At 42.2% G+C, this 18772-nt stretch overlaps 1 protein-coding gene across 3 annotated transcripts in view; it reads left to right on the top strand.

Moving 5' to 3' along the window:
• Positions 1 to 2177: 2177 nt before the first annotated feature.
• Positions 2178 to 18772, top strand: part of LOC311271442 (glutamate receptor ionotropic, kainate 2-like) — a 76281-nt gene continuing 59686 nt past the window's right edge. Inside the window, exon 1 of one of the 3 annotated variants that reach the window (XM_084377115.1) lies at positions 2178 to 2274. In XM_084377115.1, coding sequence (XP_084233241.1) covers positions 2235 to 2274 — 40 coding nt within the window. In that variant the 5' untranslated portion in view covers positions 2178 to 2234. Of the gene's footprint in view, positions 2275 to 8763; positions 9373 to 18772 lie in introns of those variants that run through there. The other 2 variants (XM_084377113.1, XM_084377114.1) reach the window with 2 other exon arrangements.

The following is an 18772-nucleotide window of genomic DNA, read 5'->3' as shown; positions in this document are numbered from 1 at the left end:
ATATAAATCAAGCGGTTCCACTATTATCTGTATATGCAGAGCTTTTTAGGAAGCCAGCTAGGCTAGCTGACAGGCTAAAACACCCACAACGTGATCAAAAATGTTAAAAACACTATATACAAAAACAAACGGTAAACTATTAACAATATATGTATATAAAGCATAGTGTGAAACTCAGTTATGGGATGAAAAAGGTACTGAGACAACTGGAAGCAGATATAGACTGTGTTGTGCAAGTGGAGAATCGTTGCACCTGTTTTGCCGGGAGACGCTGCATCTTTATCATTTTACTGGTTTGTGAAGTTTAGTTCACTCATGTTATTCCAACGAGGCGCCACCTACGTTCAACATGAGCACAGGTCTAATCAGGCAGAATAAGCAGAAACACCTGCGAGGCTGAACAGGGGCTTTCAGTGTGAATACACCCCACAGTGGCAGACATTTTGACTTGTCATAGCAGGAAAAAAGCACAGGTGGAACTAATGATACTGACAATGGCTCAGTTCCATTACGTGTCCCGGTGAGCCATTACACTGAACCAGAATGCACAATATCAAGAGCCCCGGCTGGAACTGCTACTCCGAATGGAATGCATGTTGTTATTAACGTTATTGATTACATCGGTGCTTTTCCTGCTTTGACCTGTCAGAAAGTCTGCCGTGAAAAAGGTCCACACTGGTCTCATTACAGATCTGGGCTGTAAGTATCTATGGCGGGCGGAGGTGTCGCAATTGTCAAGGCAATCACTGGTATTGATTTTTATTATATGATACACTGCGATGAGGATGCACAAACATGACTTGACTACACCACAATGAATAAATACACACAGACTTTACAAACCAGGGGTGGAAGTAACTAATTACAGCCACTCAAATTACTGTAATTAAGTCATTTTGGGGGTGTACTTTTTGTGCAAGTACTTTTTTTCTCAAGTCTGTAATATTAGGTATGCATTACACCATGTAGTCTACTAAGTTACTTTTAAAATCAACTCCACAACAGTCTGCAGCAGGTGAGGGTTTGGAGAGGTGACCACGACCACTGAGCAGAACAGAGCAGACGTTTGGGAGTAATTTAGACTGAAGATTTGAAGAATAAGAAACCCTTTTGATTGAATGCCTGCTATTGATTATGCATTAAACATCAACTGTGAAAAAGTAAGTAATCTGAGTTGCATTTGAGAAGAATACTTTGTACTTTTACTTATTATTACTTTAATACCAGTACTTTTACTTGTAATTGAGTAATATGTCACTGTACTTGAGTACGGATTTTCAGCACTCACTATTTTTCCCCCAAAGCTTTATTCATCATTCATCAGTGACAAAGTAACAATACGAAAACAACTAAAACAAAGGACATAGGCATCATGACAGCATAAAGTTCCTACAGTGGATAGCTTTTCTCTCAGTGAGACGTGTTATAAGGAAAATATAATATAATGTTATAAAATTATAACTTAGCAGAGACTTCAGGATCTCTATGAAGATTTCTTGCAGCATACTGGCTGTAATTGCACATAATTTGGGTAGACGCATAGTATCTCTTAAATTCCATCCTTAAGGGTTCAAAAGATGGGCGAGACTTTGAGAACTTTAGCTTTATGGATGTGAAACTTCCCCAGTAGAATTATTAAAATTAAAATGACAGTCTGCTGAAATTTCTGGGATTTGTTCACATAGTACAATATTACATCTTTGGCCAATTTAACTGTATAGTTGGTTATGGTGTCAACATAATCTTCTACTTTCTTCCAGAATCCTGACGTGTACTGACTAATACATTATTATCAGTATCAACACACCTCGACACACACGGTATATTAGTGCGATGAATGTTATGCACAACTTTGAAATGAACTTTAATGTGTTGGGGACACCAAGTTTACATGGTAGAAGCCATGCGTTTTTCTCTTGTTAAATCATCCATGCCAGGTGTGACGATGGTCCCGCCCACAAGTAACCTGATTGGACAGGCTCTCGAACAGCCAATCCCTGAAGAGTATCTGTCTTCTCCTGCTTCACGTCACGTGGTCTCGGTAAGCAAATTGTGATCTAGTTCCTCTGACGCTTTCATTCATGCTTTGATGGGGATGTCAGTCAGAAAATGCTAGCTTAGCTCTGATTCAGGACGTCACAGCATGTAGTATGACAGAAATTAAATATGGCTAAAAAACGTTAGCTTGTCATTAGCATTAGCTATAAACAGGACTACAAATAACGTCGACCTTTATGACTTTTACCACGTTGTGGAGGTATTTGCCAGTGTCAGGTAAGCTAGCTTTATACTTCAGCTGAACTTGCTGCAGTTGTCTCTGCTGTATTTCAATGTTTATGTCATATTTTCATGTTGAGCCAGTTAGCTTAATTATTTTTTCTAAGTCACATTAGCATTAACTGTATGTATGTTGTGTACATTTCAACCTTAACTGGTGAGTTGTAGAAGTAACATTACCCATTTTAAGTTGTCCCATAAAGCTACAGGTGGGCTTTTGTACTGTAGTGCTGTAGTATGCTAAGTTGAATGAGTGAGTGAATGAATGAATTTATTTTGGTTACATACATCTTGAGAAACAAAAACACAAATGTTCTCATAGTCAGTGACTGAAAAAGGATCAGCCCAAGGCTTATTTTTGCCCATCCTAAGAAAGAATATAAATTAAATAATAAATGAATACATTATACTCATTAATTATTCAACATTTTAATTATTTTACATTATAATCTGTGATCGTTTTGCATTTGAAGACTTTTTTAAAAACCTAACAGAGAGAAAGTCCTGAAACACGTCTGTATTTTACATTGATTCTCACTTTACATGTTAAATTATAATCTCCTGTAAAAAAACAAACATTTTGAATACAGACAGGAAGGCTTTTGTTCACAAGTCGAAAAAGTATTTCCAATGTTTTTAAACACACAATGTCTCGATTTGCTCAATTTGCTCATTATAGTCCTGATAAAGCTCGCAGAAGTGAAGTGACAGCGGTAATTTGCACGCAATTATGACCACAGAATTGGTAGACTGTACCATATTACTCAACCATCATGCTTCTGACAACATTTCCATGCCATTTTTGGCAGTATCGCCATGATAGATGGAAGTTACAGATGGCTGTCACAACAAAGTCAGAGTGCAGCTCCAGAAGTAAGTCTGTCTGACTGCGACTGCTGGAGGGGGGGATTTGCGGGCATCCGTCAGCGCTAACAGGAAGTGACAGTGTGCAGAGAGGTCCTAATTACTGTCTCACTTGACTAATTGTCGTCTCTGAAGAATGTATTCCCACTGAGGTCCCGGGGAACTCATTGACAGCATTGCTCAAGACATATAGGCCACTGCTGACTTCAGCATGCTGTTATGTTCAAAGGCTCTGCTGAAGCAAAGCCACAAGTGGGAAAATGTATTGAACTCAAAACAGCCATGATTACGGGCTCAAGTGAGGCGCATGGTATGGTGCATTTGCAAGGACGGACGCTGTTATATTGCAGCTGTGAAAAAGGAACAGGTTGACACGCTTTGTTATGTAAGTGTGAGTGCTAAAGGGGAAAGTGTGCATGTTTTTGTAGGGCCCTTCTTCAACTTGCAAAAAAAAAACGGCAAGACATTCTTAGCTACAGTCATCCTGACATAATGGGCTGATGAAGTGAGACCACTGTTGGATCTCTGGAAGCAGCCGTGTTAGAATAAACTTGTAGCATTCAGAACAATGCGGTAGAGATGAGCCTTTAGTACAGGCCGACTGAACTGAATGAATGTCTTCTCTTTCAGGGTCTTAACCATTCAAAGTGCATCAGCTTCTCGTTTCCATGGTTTCCTTCCCTGTGCCAATGCTATCTTTCCACCAGTCTGACTGCGAGAGAGAGGGAGGGGGGAGAGAGAGAGCAACAGAGAGAGAGAGAGAGAATGACAGAAGGCTTTTAGCAGTGGTTATCTCTCCTTTGCATAAAGTCCCCTTTGCATTACCCAGCGCCTGAATGGCGTCTGAATAAACACACCAGCCCAGCTCATGTGGAAGCCTCCGTGGGTTACAAGCGAGTGGGTGTGTATAAAGTAATCTAATTTGTGGTCTCCTTCAAAAAACGACACGGTTTGATCACGGATGAAAAAAAAGAGAGTACATCTCCCAAATGGCGTTTTTCCTATTAGTCACAACGGCGCTGAAGGAGCAGGAGTCATTTTAACACCATAATGAGACAATTTGCCATTCCCCATCACCTCTTCTTGTCGAATTGGTTTACACACGCAGTTATCTAATCCTCACTGGCTTAAAGGGAAGTGAAAAGTTTGTTAAAGTGTGATTTCTCATTTATAATCAAAATATCAACAAACATAATCTCAACAGGGGTACTTACGGGGGAGCGTGACTGATTCATCTGTCCTCAAATGCCCCGTGCTCAAGCACAGACATGCAATACTGTTTAGATTTATGTTAGAAAATTAAGTTAGAATCATTTGTGGGAACCTTAATTCTATTTCACAAATTAAATTGTGGGTGCATTGAGCGTAGGGGGTACCTGAGGACTTTTCTCAGTGTAATACCTTATTATTGAGCCAGAGGGCGCTGTGACTTTAAGAGGAAACCTATGTGCCTGTCAGTTGATGTCTTCTCCCTGAGCTCAATAAGCATTCCTTTCATGCTGTGTGAAGCTCTGCTGACTTCCACGGAAACCCCTGAATTTCTCCATAATTATGCTAATGGTCCAGATGGTAGCATGATGAGTGGCTTTCTCTTTGATATCCTCACGCTGCACAGTGCTGCTTGTGTGCAAACCCACGCAACCTGCCACACGTTCAAAGTCAGTGCTCCCACACCACGTGTACTTGATCCCCTGTAATTGCTTCGGTGTTTCCTTTAGCTGAACCACGCGGCCTCTTAACTACTAAATGCATTCGCTTTTTTTTTTTTTTGCTTTTTTTGGTTGATTTGACATCCGGTGATGTATAATAGAGTGGCACTCCAACAAAAGAGTGGGTAGGTGCCTGTATCATTTGCTTATCCACACATTTACTTCAATTTTCATTATTTTGCAGTCTCGTAAAGATGCAACACATACTGTAAGCAAAATACAGTGATGTAACACTTAAAGAACACTTTAGTGACATCAGAGGAGATAAATATACCATAAAGTACACCAAGGTCACCTGGAAGCCCAATTTTAAACAGGTCATACAATAATATTGTAGGGGAGAACAGGATTGATGGTCACATTCATCAGCTCTTGCTCGATCTCCCTAGAGTGCGCTGTGGTCAGAGGTCACCTTCAGGGTTTGTCATGTCAAAATGTAAATATCCAGCTCTTGTGTGTTTATTTTCAATGGCTTCATAATAAAACAATAACGTATGAAGAGTATAGTAGATAGTGTTTTTTCTTTACTGCTACAACATAGTGCTCGTCAGGGATGGTTGCCACAAGTGACAGTGAGTGACTGACAGAAGGATGAGTCGAGTATTATTGCGCTCTGTATTGTTCTTTTTGTTGTTGTATCAGAAACGTTATAAGAGTAGAGACAAAACACTTAAAGCATTTTGAATAGCAAGAGATGGCAGTTGTACGACACGTATCCCACCCCTTTCCCCCTCCAAAAGCCAATCATCTGCTTTATCACAGGCGAACCAGGAAACATGTCAGCCAATCGTGTTGAGCGCACAAGTTTGGATTCATGTCGAGTTTAATGGATTTGGTGCAGCTGCAGACGAAGCTTCTAATAAGCATAGAACAGGAGGACGTCACACTAATGCACAGGATTACCAAGAACGCTGAGGTTATTCAAACATTAGACTTTCAGCTCGCGTTTGTTCAAGTGCTCTGGTGGAATGAGCTGACGGCGTCATGTCACTGTGGTTTGAGCCGTGAGAGAGGTTGGTGTTGGGAAGCTGTGTGCTTGCGTAGTAGAGGGGGGGGAAGCAATTTAAACCTTATTTTTGGGTAAAGTCACTGATCTTTTTTAGCTGTTTTCATCAGATTTGACTGGTGATTCTGCTGATGCAGTTTTTATGTCCTGTTGACCACTGAAAGGGAAGTTCTGGCTCTCTCTCTATTCATTTAGGTAGAGGTCCAGTCTCGTTAGCCAGGAAGAACTGCCCAGGTGTGGCAAGACTAGCATAAGACGAATGTGGTTATACACTAATTATACTAGAGTATTATACTAATACTCCGTTAGCTTGATGCTAATTCATGATGGGAATTACCATGACGTGCTAACAAAAGATCCAATTTACTTCCCCTTTAAGATAAACACGACATGTGCTTATGATCAAAGGCATATACCTTCATTATCTTCAATGTGGAAACAAACTATTAACTGCTGACTTCATACTGTCAACTCGCTCTGCTACTCTGTAGCTTCAACTGAGCAGCTACAGCAACCTCAAAGGGTCAAAACTCTGTTATATTATTTTATATTTTATGTATTATTCTCATTGCACTCGTTTAATGAGCAAGAACAGCTAAATGTAGCAGTTTACTTCAAAATGTATTTTATTTACTGGTTTTATTTGCAGTATAGCAATGATGCTGCCAATGTAAAAGTCAGAAAGAGACTCCTTATCAAGGAGATCGAAAACCGATAGTTGGGACTGATTCATTTGCAGTAAAAATGAAACTCTTTGTGTCCAAATTTCGAACGACCAGTGATGAAATTAGGTACAATTTTGAGGAACTTTACTTGAGTATTTTCCTTTTCTGCTACTCTATACTTCCTCTTCACTACATTTATCTTATACATTTAATTGTGAGGTTACTAATCAGATAGTGTTGTTGGTGGAACATTGTGTGAGAGGATGTTGCATCAGAGCCCGTAAATTTATTCTGAGCTGACTGGAAAATCACTGATACCGATAATCTGAAAATGCTGAATATCGGCCCCGATAACCAGTCTACCCCTAATAAGCACATCCACTCAGCTCTTTTATATTTAGGATAAAAAAATGCACTTGTAGGAATGATTTTTCTCTTTATGTCCTCTCCATGCAGGAGATGTGTGAGGTCGAGCCGTTCAAATGAAATGAAATGTTTCAAATCTATTTTTAAGACTCGCTCCATTTGTAATTTCTTTCCCCCTTGCAAATGACAATGGGACATCCAACCCCCTAGTGTGTGACAGCGGTGCACAAGACGTATTAAACAGTCATCATCTTTTGAATAGGATACGTCTGAGGAGAGTAAGGTCACTCCATTTCCACCTGACACTTAAGGCTTCCATTACACATAAAAGGGGAATCTGTTAAAAGGATACAGTTCTTGAGGGATTCAAATGGAAGTGAAGAGTGTGACGACCGACCCTGTTCTCCCATAGTGGCTTTATTTTGGAGTAGTTCTACACACACACACACACACACACACACACACACACACACACACACAGGCCAACCATTCACACCGGAGTCACACAATGACGGTGTTCATTCAAGCCCCAGGACTCCGGTGGCGCCGATCAAAGAGCTCCTTTCACATCTCCGTTGGGATTAAATAGTCCTCCACCCTCTCCCCTCGGCGGTGCACCACTGTATACCTACCATAGCTCCAGCTGATGCACCGGCCCATGCTTCGGTGGGGGTGGACGCTGATAAGGTGCATGTAGTGTTAAATCAATAGCATGTAGGCCCGAGCAGGAGCTGCAGATATCCATCTTCTCAGAGATGCAAGCCTCGTTTGAATTCAGTGATCAGACATGGAAACGTGATGGGCCTACTTACAGTCACAGATATCAGGGTGGCTTCTGCTTTGAGAACTGTAACCAGCAGAGGATCATTCCTCTGTGTGTGTGTGTGTGTGTGTGTGTGTGTGTGTGTGTGTGTGTGTGTGTGCCACTCACACCTTCACATCGGAGGATGGCTCTCTCACACACACACTCACGCACACACTTGAGAATAGTCTGTTGCTGGAAGGCTTTCAAGTCTAAAGTGGAGTTATTTGCATAGGTTAAATATTCGTGCCTTTCAGCAGCTACTGTCGATATTACGGATTTGCTGTTCTGCCAATTTTAATTCCTTTCATCCCACTCCTCCCACATTCCTGGAATGATGCTGGAAATTGTTGAAAGGTCGCAGCTTGAGATCCCGTACGAGAGGTTTAGAGAGGGAAGTTGTGAATGATACAAGACAGACAGACAGACAGACAGAAGGTGGGCATCCTACTCGTGTGTGTGTGCACGGGAGAAGAAAAACAATGCAATTAAATCCTGCAGGCATGAGATGATCTCGCCAGTGTGCAGAGGTTGGCCGGTTATCGTGTGCAGTGCAGTGTGTGCGTTGTTATTTCTTTACGTGCCAAATAGAAGGAAAGCACGTCTGTGGACTTGGCCAAGCGCTTCACATCGGCTGGTTGTTTGAAGCGTGATGAAGATGACTTCCAGCAGACTGTGCTGTGTCTCTGTCCGTGGTGCTGAAGAGACATCCCGCCTCACCAAAACACCAGCGATTAGAAAAGAAACGACTCCTGCTTCATTATAATAACTAACAAGTGACTCTGCTTTTATCCTGGTGCGCATCTGGTGGTCATCTGGACGGATTGCATGCAAGCAAAGGTTCATCCTGAAGTTGAAAACAGTTTTATTTCACACAAATCTTCTCAATGCGTCGCTCGAGCGCAACTTATGGAAGACACGGAGCAGCCCAGACAATAAACTTTCCCACTCCTCCTCCTCCTCCTCCTCATTATATCTCTCTCCCCCACCTCTCTTTTCCACCTCTTTCTATCCATCTGTATCTCCATCTCTCTCACTCACTCTCCCTCCTCGCTCTCTCCGGTGCGCGTTCACAACACTAACCTTGGCTCGACGTCAGAGCCTGTGCAGCAGTGCAGTATAATGGGAGCGCAAGCAACCCAGAGCGCCTCATAGGGGGGCTGCATATCGCTGCTGTATCCTCTGCTTGGCGCTCTCTCTCGCTCTCTCTCGTCTCTCGCCCCTCTCCAAGCCTCTCTCCCAGCACCTCACCCCACAGCCCATGCTCGGGCTCCCCCCTCCTCACTGGATCCGTACCCTTCGACATGGATGTCCCGCCGTCCCTCGACCCGGAGGATTGTTGTTTCTTGGCGCAGTGAAGGAGGAGAAGGGGAAGGGAGAAAGGAATCATGCCGGGACTGCTAATGGATTTAGGGAAAGCGCAAGTGACCATGCCGTGATCTTGCGCATCCAGGGCCGCCGTCACCCTGCCTTGCCCAACGACCGTAGAAGAATTCCGGGGGAATCGAACCCGCGCACCGGGTGGATTAAAAACCACTGTGCATTTTTTTAAAAACAACATGAAGATTACCTCCCATCATCTGATGATAACCAGTCTCGTTTTCAGGTCCAACCTCAGGCTGATCCCGCTTCTGCTGCTGTTTCTTGGTTACTCTCGCGGGATGCCACACGTTTTAAGATTTGGTAAGAATCTGTTTGTTTGTTTATTATAAGACACGATTTCATCCGTAGCGATGTCCGGCCGCGCCAGCTCGGCCGTGTCGATCGCGCAACCGTGGAGCGACATTCACGGCACGCAGAGGCAGATGCGAGGAGACGTACACGGTCTCACTCCTGCCGTGTTTTGTCACGAACAGTCGGCTGTAAAAAAGAAGAAATTTGTCGAGTTACAGTCTTTCGTGTCTGATCATATTTCGTGACAGTCATTCTGGAGGCTTATAACCGAGCGCAACACGAGTCTCCACGCACCTCCGAGCCAGTCTTACAGTAACTTTGAGTGTAAATGAAGTGTTAAAGGAGTTTCTTCCTATGCAACAGTTCACAGATACGTGCAGCTGATGAAACTCCGCCACCACCAGCAGCAGCAGCAGCAGAGTCTTGTATCTACACGGCCCTTTTTAAACTGCTGACACCCCGACATGTCCTCTGCAGCAGATGTTTACATGTGAACATTACACCTCCGTGTAACTGCCGATCAATCACTGTGATCTCTCTGGCGTGGGGGGGGGTCGATCAATAGTTTACTTTTCATCTTTAATCCCGCTGAACTGCCATCCAACGGGAATCCCCGTGGTTTTGATATAAAAAAAAACTGATGGAGGGCATAAAAGTAACAGCTAAAATAAAAGAATAATCAGCCACGTCTCTTCAAGAAGAAATACTGTTGATTATGAAAGTGCTTCCTCAACAGTTGCTGATTCATAACTTTAAAAAAAAAAACCGTGCTCTGAAAAATCACTAGATCACATCCTCTCGTGGCTGTCGCTTAATTAGATCCGTGTCAGGCTGGCTGCACAACGTACACACAACATCTCGGAGTGACAGGGGAGCCCCCACCACCACCACCACCCTCCTCCTCCCTCCTCCACCCCTGACTAGCGGATGTCATCAAATGTTGACAACACATCCTTACAATCCTCCTCCCCCCCCAAAAAAAAAATCCTCCCCCGAGGGTCCTGTTTGAGAGTCAGGCAGCGTCCGCAACAGCCGCCGCTATGGCAACGGGATGTGCTTGTTGTCTTCCTGCTGCATCCTCGGCCCGATGAGCGATTTCCCGTCGCACACGTTGTCTGACAGACGCCGGGTGTCTACTCACTAATCCTCGGGGGCCGGAAAAAGTCCCCGAATGATAGTATTGTGCACGAAAGTTTCCAAGCTGGAGAATAATGAGCACATTCTTGGGAGAAACACTGAGGGAATAATTGATAATGTATCTGTGGAGGGAAGTCTGGTATGTGTCCAACAGTATAAGATCAGATTCGCCTCTACCTCAACTTGCATACACAATGTGCCGCCTACGGTGACATGCTGGATCTGGCATCAGATTAATTATTTTGTATTTATGCAGCCCAGAATCACGATCGCATTGCCTCGGCGGGCTTCACAATCTGTACAGTGATCGACGTCCTCTGTCCTTAGACCGGCAGCGAGCACGGCAGACACAACATGCGAGATAAGAGGTGATTCGTGTCCCTCAGATCTTGATCTCTCACGCCCGCGTTCAGGTGTGCAGAGATGCTGCCAGAAAACGCTGCTTTAAAAAAAGCCAGATCTCTGTCCGTGGTCCTGAAAGAGCAGCTGCACAAGCTGCCGAAGCGCCTGCTCAGGACCACAGACAGCGAGCCGGCTCCTCGGTGCCTGTTGCTGCACGAGAAACACGACACTAAATGCCTCCTGTAAAAGCCTTCGTCTCCGGCTTTCACATCTCTCTGTTGTAGCAAGGCTCCATTTCGTGTAGCGTAATTCATTCCCTTTGGTAGAGATGATCTGCTTATCTCGTCTCGTGTTTGCTTGTACTGCGAAGGAGCTGAGTCTCCAAAAGAGAAAAGATAGATGACGATAGAGTTGTGTGCGTGCGTGTGGCTGATTTTTATCAAAAGAGGAAAATGTATGTCAGTGTGTGCCAGCGTGTGAGAGAGAAGAGAATTACAAAACTGCCTTGAGAGACAATAGAGCCCACTGGCCTTTTTTCCTCCAGCATTTCCTGTCCTGCAGGATGTGCTTGCTCAGCAGATCATCCCAGCTGCTCCTTGCAGGAGGCTGGCTAAATGAGGAGGTCAGCTCCCCTGGGTCTGTCTGTTCCCTCACTGCCCCAAGTTCCTTTCTGCCCAGACAGGCGGCTCACATTGTACAACCGCTGTTCTCCTGTCAGGCTGAGACCTTTACACACACGTACGCACTGTAAAAGCAAAGCACAGTCAGCCCTTTGTATGTATGTAGAGCGACAAGTGTCAGAGGAAGGAAAAAAGAAAATCATGAGAAGTGTTTTCCGTTCCTGCCACCAACTGCAGCCAAATGCGCTGAGCTAATTTCCACACAGAATTGAATTATTGTGCTCAGTGTTCCTCGTTTATAAATCTTACAGGTAATTAATTTACTTTGATTCAGAAATGGACCCGGTGCAGCCCTCAGAAGGTATAATAAAATACCTTCCAGTGAAGATTCCCCTCCTTCTTACTAGCTCACACTTGCCTTTTGGGAGCTCTGAATGAGACTCTGTAGCTACCGATACTGCTAAGGGTCTCACAGACCCGGAGAAAGAACTGAATGTTTTTTTCTTTCAATAGCCACTTTGGCTTTCACTCCACTTTCACTCACACCGTAGGCTGAAGGAAAACGCTGTAAAAATATCCACTTTAAACACGAAATGAAATCTTGCTGCTCAGTAGTGAGGCACAAAAGACAGAAGTCGGTGTTGAATTTGCAAGATGAATTATAGTTTGGCAAACACGCTTGTGTTTTCCTTGAATTTTAGAATGTAGTCACGTCCGACCTTCATCCTTCAATTATTTAAATACAGGAGCATTTTAAGATGCTGCTATTCTCAGTTCAAAAGTTCATCTTTCTCGCTTGGCGTAGATGAGCTGTGAGGACTGAGTGAGGTGAACAATTACAGTTTCAATAAACTCTGTGTTTATATGATAATGTGTCGGCTAGCCTTAATCCTACTGACTGGGGTACCTGCAGACCCAAGAGGTAAACTTTTTGGCATATCTCACAAGCGCTTTACTCTATTCCAGTTTTTTTGAAATGTATTGGGGACTGCACCAAATTCTGCCTATGCAGTTTTAATAGATCGGACTATTTTATATCAGTAAGGCGATACTGTCGGCCGATATTGGCCGATCACAGATACATCGATATCAGCATTTTTATTGACCGATATGTGGCAATATAAATACTTAATGCAGAAAAAAAGACTTGGGGTCATTTCTTGACATTTATTTTTTCAGTGCTTGATGTCATTTTAGGCTATACAATTTTTTAATAACATTAAAAAAAAGTGTATATATGTATAAATTGGCAGATATATAGGTATCAGATTTTTGTAACCTCCTTCTATCAGTACTGACATTGGCCACTAAAATCTAGTATCAGTAAAAAATTTCGATGTCAATAGTTCAGCTGAACTGAACACATCCACCAATACGATTTATCTGTGACATACCAATATTGGACGATAATATCAGCCAACCGTATATCGGTCGGGCGCTAGACTATTAATTGTGTTCATTTTGCCATGGGCTCTGTGACACACTGTCAGGGTGGACAGGGGCTCACTGTCATTTCTAAGGAGAAAGACAGCAGACATGCAGCAGACACAGATTGTGGAAGTTTAAATGACTGTGGGTTCATTTCAATTATCTTGTATTGAGGTCAAAATTCCCTTGGTTACTTTCAACATAATGTAAATATAACACAAATGATGTTTACTTGAAGGAATTAATGATATAAGAATCAAGGGATGGTAAACACGCTTTTAAAGGGGCTCTTTGAAACAATTTGTAGAAAAATACATGTATGAATCACTTTTTTATTGGCCATATGTGAGCAGATTGTAATGTGACGTAAAAAACGAGACGTTCCCCGTCTCTCTCGGTCGCCTATACAAGCCTGTAGATTATTTTTTTAAGTTGTTTAATGCTGCTGGACTGCAGATTTCTTTGTGAAGGACTCGGGTCGGATTTTCCGTGACAGTCCAAAGGATGTGACTTTATGCACGTTTGAGTGCCCAGGCTAACAGAGAGCAACAACGCCACACTAGTTTAGAAATGGAGTCCACTTACATAAACTAACCGGCTTCCAGCACAACACAGGAGTCCCACAGACCCTCTTTAAGTAATACTGCGGACTGTACGTGTGATAAGAGCTGCAAATCATATAGTTTCATTTGCAAATTAACTGTAACATTCCTTAAAAACTTTTTTTTTTCAGATGACATTAATTACATAACTAAAAATGTTAATAAATGGTAGATTCATAGTTAATTAAACTTCAGTTAATAGTTATTTCCCGATTAACAAAGATTAATAAAGCATTTGTCAAGCAATTATTTATTGTGAAGTAGCAACTGATGTTGACTTTGGGAAATAAGTTAACAATTTGCTATGATGGTTGCGTCTTCCAGTAGTTTCTTCCAGGATGTAGTGAGTTAAATATGTCGGGGTGACGGTTAAAGGAGCTCATTTTCCATTCTACCATGGAAACTGTGCTATATGTACATGATCTTATTTGACTGTCCTCATAGCAAATGTTTAGTCATACGAAGAAAGAATGAGTCATCACATCTGCCATCCCGTCTGAGCTAATCAAGTTTTACTAACCGACATGTGTCTAAAGGAAGAAGTAAATCAGAAGAGGAATCAACAATGAAATTGAGACGGTTTTCTAAATTCTGATGGCTATGGTTGGTCTGCGGCTGTGAGGTTGAGTGATAACATTATCACCGCCATCTTCAAACAGCATTGGCAGACGCAGTGTGTCCCTGGGCTGTCAACTGCTGCTGAAAGCATTGTTGACTCAGAGATGCTCATTTTGTTTGTTTATTTCCTGCTTATGTTTAGATTTTCCCAGCGCAGACATGTCTGGGAATATTTATGACTAAAAACGCAACGCTGTTTTTCATTTTGGAAAGGACATCAAGTCTATTTTTTTCTCCCTCAGTCCTCTGGCAAAAGACACAATCCCCTCTGGTAAAAGCTGTGTTTATCTAGCTACTTCCACAATGCTGTGCCAGGATAAAGGTCCTTTATTGCATTTCTAATATTTAACAGTCTTTTCATCCCCTCGACTGTGCTATGGTTGCGAAATTACAAGGCTGTCAAGAACAAGCAAGGGTAGAGGGAACAAATTCAAGGGGAGTTTGTAGTTAATTGACTTTATTTGCTTTTGCTTTTTCCGCCAGCCTGGATTATCAGCGCGCCGGAGTTTAGTTTGGGATTGCAGGAATTACGGATAACACCCTGTGCTCTGGCCCACTGCCAGCGCGTTCACAGCAAACACATTTAAATAGGCACAAAGCTGCTTAAAATATTCATGTGTCACTTGGCCCTGCTATAGCTTATAGAAATATGAAACTATCTCCTCTCTGCTGGCAAATGATTTCCATGGTTTAAAAATACCCACCGTGGGTTTCAAGAACAAAAAGGAGATCTGTCCTACATTAGCATGCAGCACCACACATGGGCTTCAAGCAGGGAACTATCTAGATGGATTTTTTAAAACATGTTTACGTTCCTGAGTCTTTGAAGGTCTTGCTGTCATGCCTCAGTTACAAAAGGCTCAATGGTGATTAATTCAGGTTTTTTTTATTTTTTATTTTTTTTATCCATTTTCAAATGGAAAATATCTGTGAGGTATGAAATGAGTTGTTGTGCTCAGCATTAAGACAATCTTTGACATTTACCAGATACATTCAAAAAGATTATTTACATGGAGGAGGCTTTAGATGATTGATGGTTGCAAGGTTAACCAGTTCCGGCATAACTGCCTCTTCATATTGCCTATTTTGAAAATCAAATAGAATACATTTGAGTCTTTCATTGAAGGCTTGACTACTGTATTCATTATTCACAGCCTCTCACTCTCTGTCATTGTCACTCAAGGATTTTCCCTGGGTATCAGGAGGGTTAGGGGGTCATGTGTGCAATTGTTCTGTGAAACTGTCCCTTGAGAGGAGCCCTGCAGCTTGTCTTGCTGCTTGGTTGTCTGGCTCAGAGCTGACTGAAGGTCAGAGCTGAAAGCGCTCACAAGGAATCATGTTTTTTTTGCATCTTTTAACACATGTGGAGCTGTCCTTTTCACAATCCCGACGAGCGAGATGGGAGAAAATTTGAAGCCACTGAGAAGTGTAAGAAAAACAAAGAGTGTTTGTGAGAGAGGAAAAAAAGAAAGAGAGAATGGGGTCTGTGTAAAGTGTGAGCGAGAAGAAAAACAGCAAGTGTCGAGGCCAGCAGATACAGAGTAAAGATAGATTAGTTTGCCTCTGAGCAGTCCACTCTCAGCCCACTCTCAGTGTTTTATTACTGTTTTCTGATGGTTTCTGTGAAGAGAGACAGAAAGGACAGTGGGAGTCCAGGAGTCAAGCACTGCAACTCTGAATAAACATCAGCTGTGTAGTATTAGCAAGCTGAGAACTTGCAAGGGACTAGACTGTATTGATTATTTTCATTAACCATTCAACTGCCTCAGGCTATAAAATGTCAAAAATTGTAAAAAATATAAAAAAAACACTTTCAAAAGTCCAAAGTCACATCTTTATTTTGCCAGTTTTGTCTCACCCAAAGTCCAAAACCGGAAGAAGAGCAGCAAGTACTTACATTGAAGAAGCTGTAACGAGCAAATATTTAACATTTTGACTGATAAAAATTAATCGACTATCAAAATAGTGAGCGATTAAAGGGTAACTCTTTAAAGTGTGTTTACAGGTCATGGGAAGTACTACTGAGTGTGTGAAAAAAGTAGTTTAAGCTGCATGTAAATAAAAAATAAATTGCCTCCAGTGATGTCACTTAGTGGTTAAGTTGCATTGTGGGTAATGTCGGGGCCAGGGTTTTGAAAAGGAAGAGGAATGTGTTGAATAAAATAGGTGATTTCTCGTGTTCTGCTGTGACAATTATGGTCATTTGTTTTAAATTGTCCATATTATACATATAGTGTATACATCGTCCTGGCCTACATTACCCACAGTGCAACTTAACCAACAAGTGACATCACTGGAGGCAATTTATCACATTACATGCAGCTTCCTCTGGAGCCACAAAATACTTTTTACTACTTTTTCACATTTGCAGTAGTACTCCCCGAGACCTGTAAACACACTTTAATGTGTAAAATTGGTGGAGTTACCCTTTAATTGTCAAATCTTTGCAGCTCTGCCTGGGACTATACAGATACACATGAAAAAGCTATTACAGGAAAGAAAAATGATAGAAAAACAAGAACATAAGTAACACAGTTATCCTTGGGGAATTAAACCCGTAATGTGTTTTATTAAGATCTCATGCATTCATCTATATTGTTTCATTACATACATGGCTGTCTCCACTTCCAGTAGACTGCAAAATGGTTGGAATCAATAAAAATCAATATGTTTGTTTTGCTAAGAGGAATAATAGGGAAGAAAAGAAAAACTGGCAGCAAAGCAAGTAACCAGTGCCAAGTTGCGGTTGGCCTCTCCTGTGTGCGTCTATCACAGGTTTTCTTCCATCTGTGAGAATGCAAACACATAAACCAAGAAAAAAATGAACAAATGTGTACTATAAGGAGGATGTGTGGGATCAGATTAATCATGCATGTAGCTGTGAATTAATGACGACTTTAAACAGCCACGAGCTGCAGGGACTTGTGTAGGACTATATGTTATTGATGTTGTCATTATCACATTTCTTCTTCCTACTCGACACCCTTCCGTTACGTTCAAACCCGCGACCGAGTTCATTTACGCTGACTGATATGCATTCTGAGCCGGCTGAGCTTTAAACGGTGCGAAAAATAGACCTTCCACTCGCTGCAGTGTCGCACCACTGTTTGCGTCATATGTGGGAGTAACACGTGAGCCCTTTGACTTCATAGGAGCTCAGCTGCGGTGATTAAGTATTAAGTGATCGCTTAATAGAGGGAAACAAACACAGCTTGTCAATGGTTTGTTATAGAAGCTGGGGATAGTGCTAATTGGGTGCCAGAGTAAATGTTTACCGTGTATCTACTCTAATACAGTTGAGGGTCATTGATTTTCTTTTGCTGGATGTGTTTGTTGCCATAGAACCCAATGGTGAATATGTATATATAATTTTATTCCTGCAGCGTTATGTATTCTGTAAAACGGAAAACATCGCATGTGAATTTCAAGCACGCAGAGCAGATATTCGGAGGCACATAACACCGTAAATGCAAGCATTGACGTCCAAACTACCCGGGATTCAGAAGTCAATCGATTACAGAGAGCCCTCCTGTGCTTGCTATGATGTGAGGCACCGATCAGGTTAGGAATGTGGTGATTCACCTTCATCTCCAGCCAGCTGAATAAAAGAGTAAGAGGAGGAGGAGGAGGGCGGGCGGCTGACTGAAAGAGAGAACGCAGCAGAGTTCGGGCTCCCATTGACAGCACAGTCGGTCGGATGTATGAACGTTTCTCTGTGTGAACCAAGGACACGGGGGGAAATGAGCTCTGTGGGAGGACATATTGAGGCAGGCTTACTTAAAATCATGTTCTTTGAATCAGCATGACACTCTATTGTCCGCGATCCACCAGGGCTATGCAAAACGTCTCCTCCTGCTAGGTTGAATTTTATATTTCTGTCCTTCCTCTCCTTTTGCTCAGAGGATTTTGAAGTGTTTGTGTAGCTTTCTCAAAATCAGTCTTCTTGTTTTGATGGTATTTTTGAAAGGAAAGGTGAGAGCAGAGGATAAACATGCACAGGAAAAAACGCACTTCTTTTGTGTCAGCTTTTGCCAAAGTATATGACCAGAGAGGAGCACGAAAGTGTCTTTATTTGAGGAATTAACACAATCTCCTAGGGCTGTGCGATACTGCAGAAAGTATTGTCACGATCAATTTAATCCCAATCATGATCCAAGATCTATACTGCAATCTTTTTTTTCTCAATTTTAAGAGTGTAGTCTACAGCCAGACTTGAAATGTCCTATAAATTCCTCCACTTGCACCAACAAAACACAACATTGTATTAAAGATAGCTCCTTATTTGCCATGTTGTGATCCATAAAAATGTATCACATGGCTCTTCTTTGGGTCTATTGTAAGTAATTTGTCCAATCAGCATAGCTATGAAGTTGGCAACATCATTGGTTTGTTTATGTAATGCGGATATGCTAGGTTACGTCAAGGTTTGGGAACAGAAGTAAGAAAATGGTAAATACTGCGATCTCTACTACTACTGTCTTCTGTTACAATAAACGTACCGCGCAATAGTTGGACTCTATGTACTCACGTCAGTTGAAAAATGTTTGCCCTCCCTCAGTGCAATCTCCACCTATGCTGAAAAGTATGTAGATGCCTTAAAGCAACATTATGTAGAAATTGGCATTTTGCAAGATTTGGCGCCCCCTACAGTTTCTGAGTGCA

This window comes from Pagrus pagrus, assembly GCF_965226575.1.
Source record: "Pagrus pagrus genome assembly, chromosome: 16".
Lineage (NCBI taxonomy): Eukaryota > Metazoa > Chordata > Actinopteri > Spariformes > Sparidae > Pagrus > Pagrus pagrus.
This window is presented reverse-complemented; position numbering and strand designations above follow the sequence as displayed.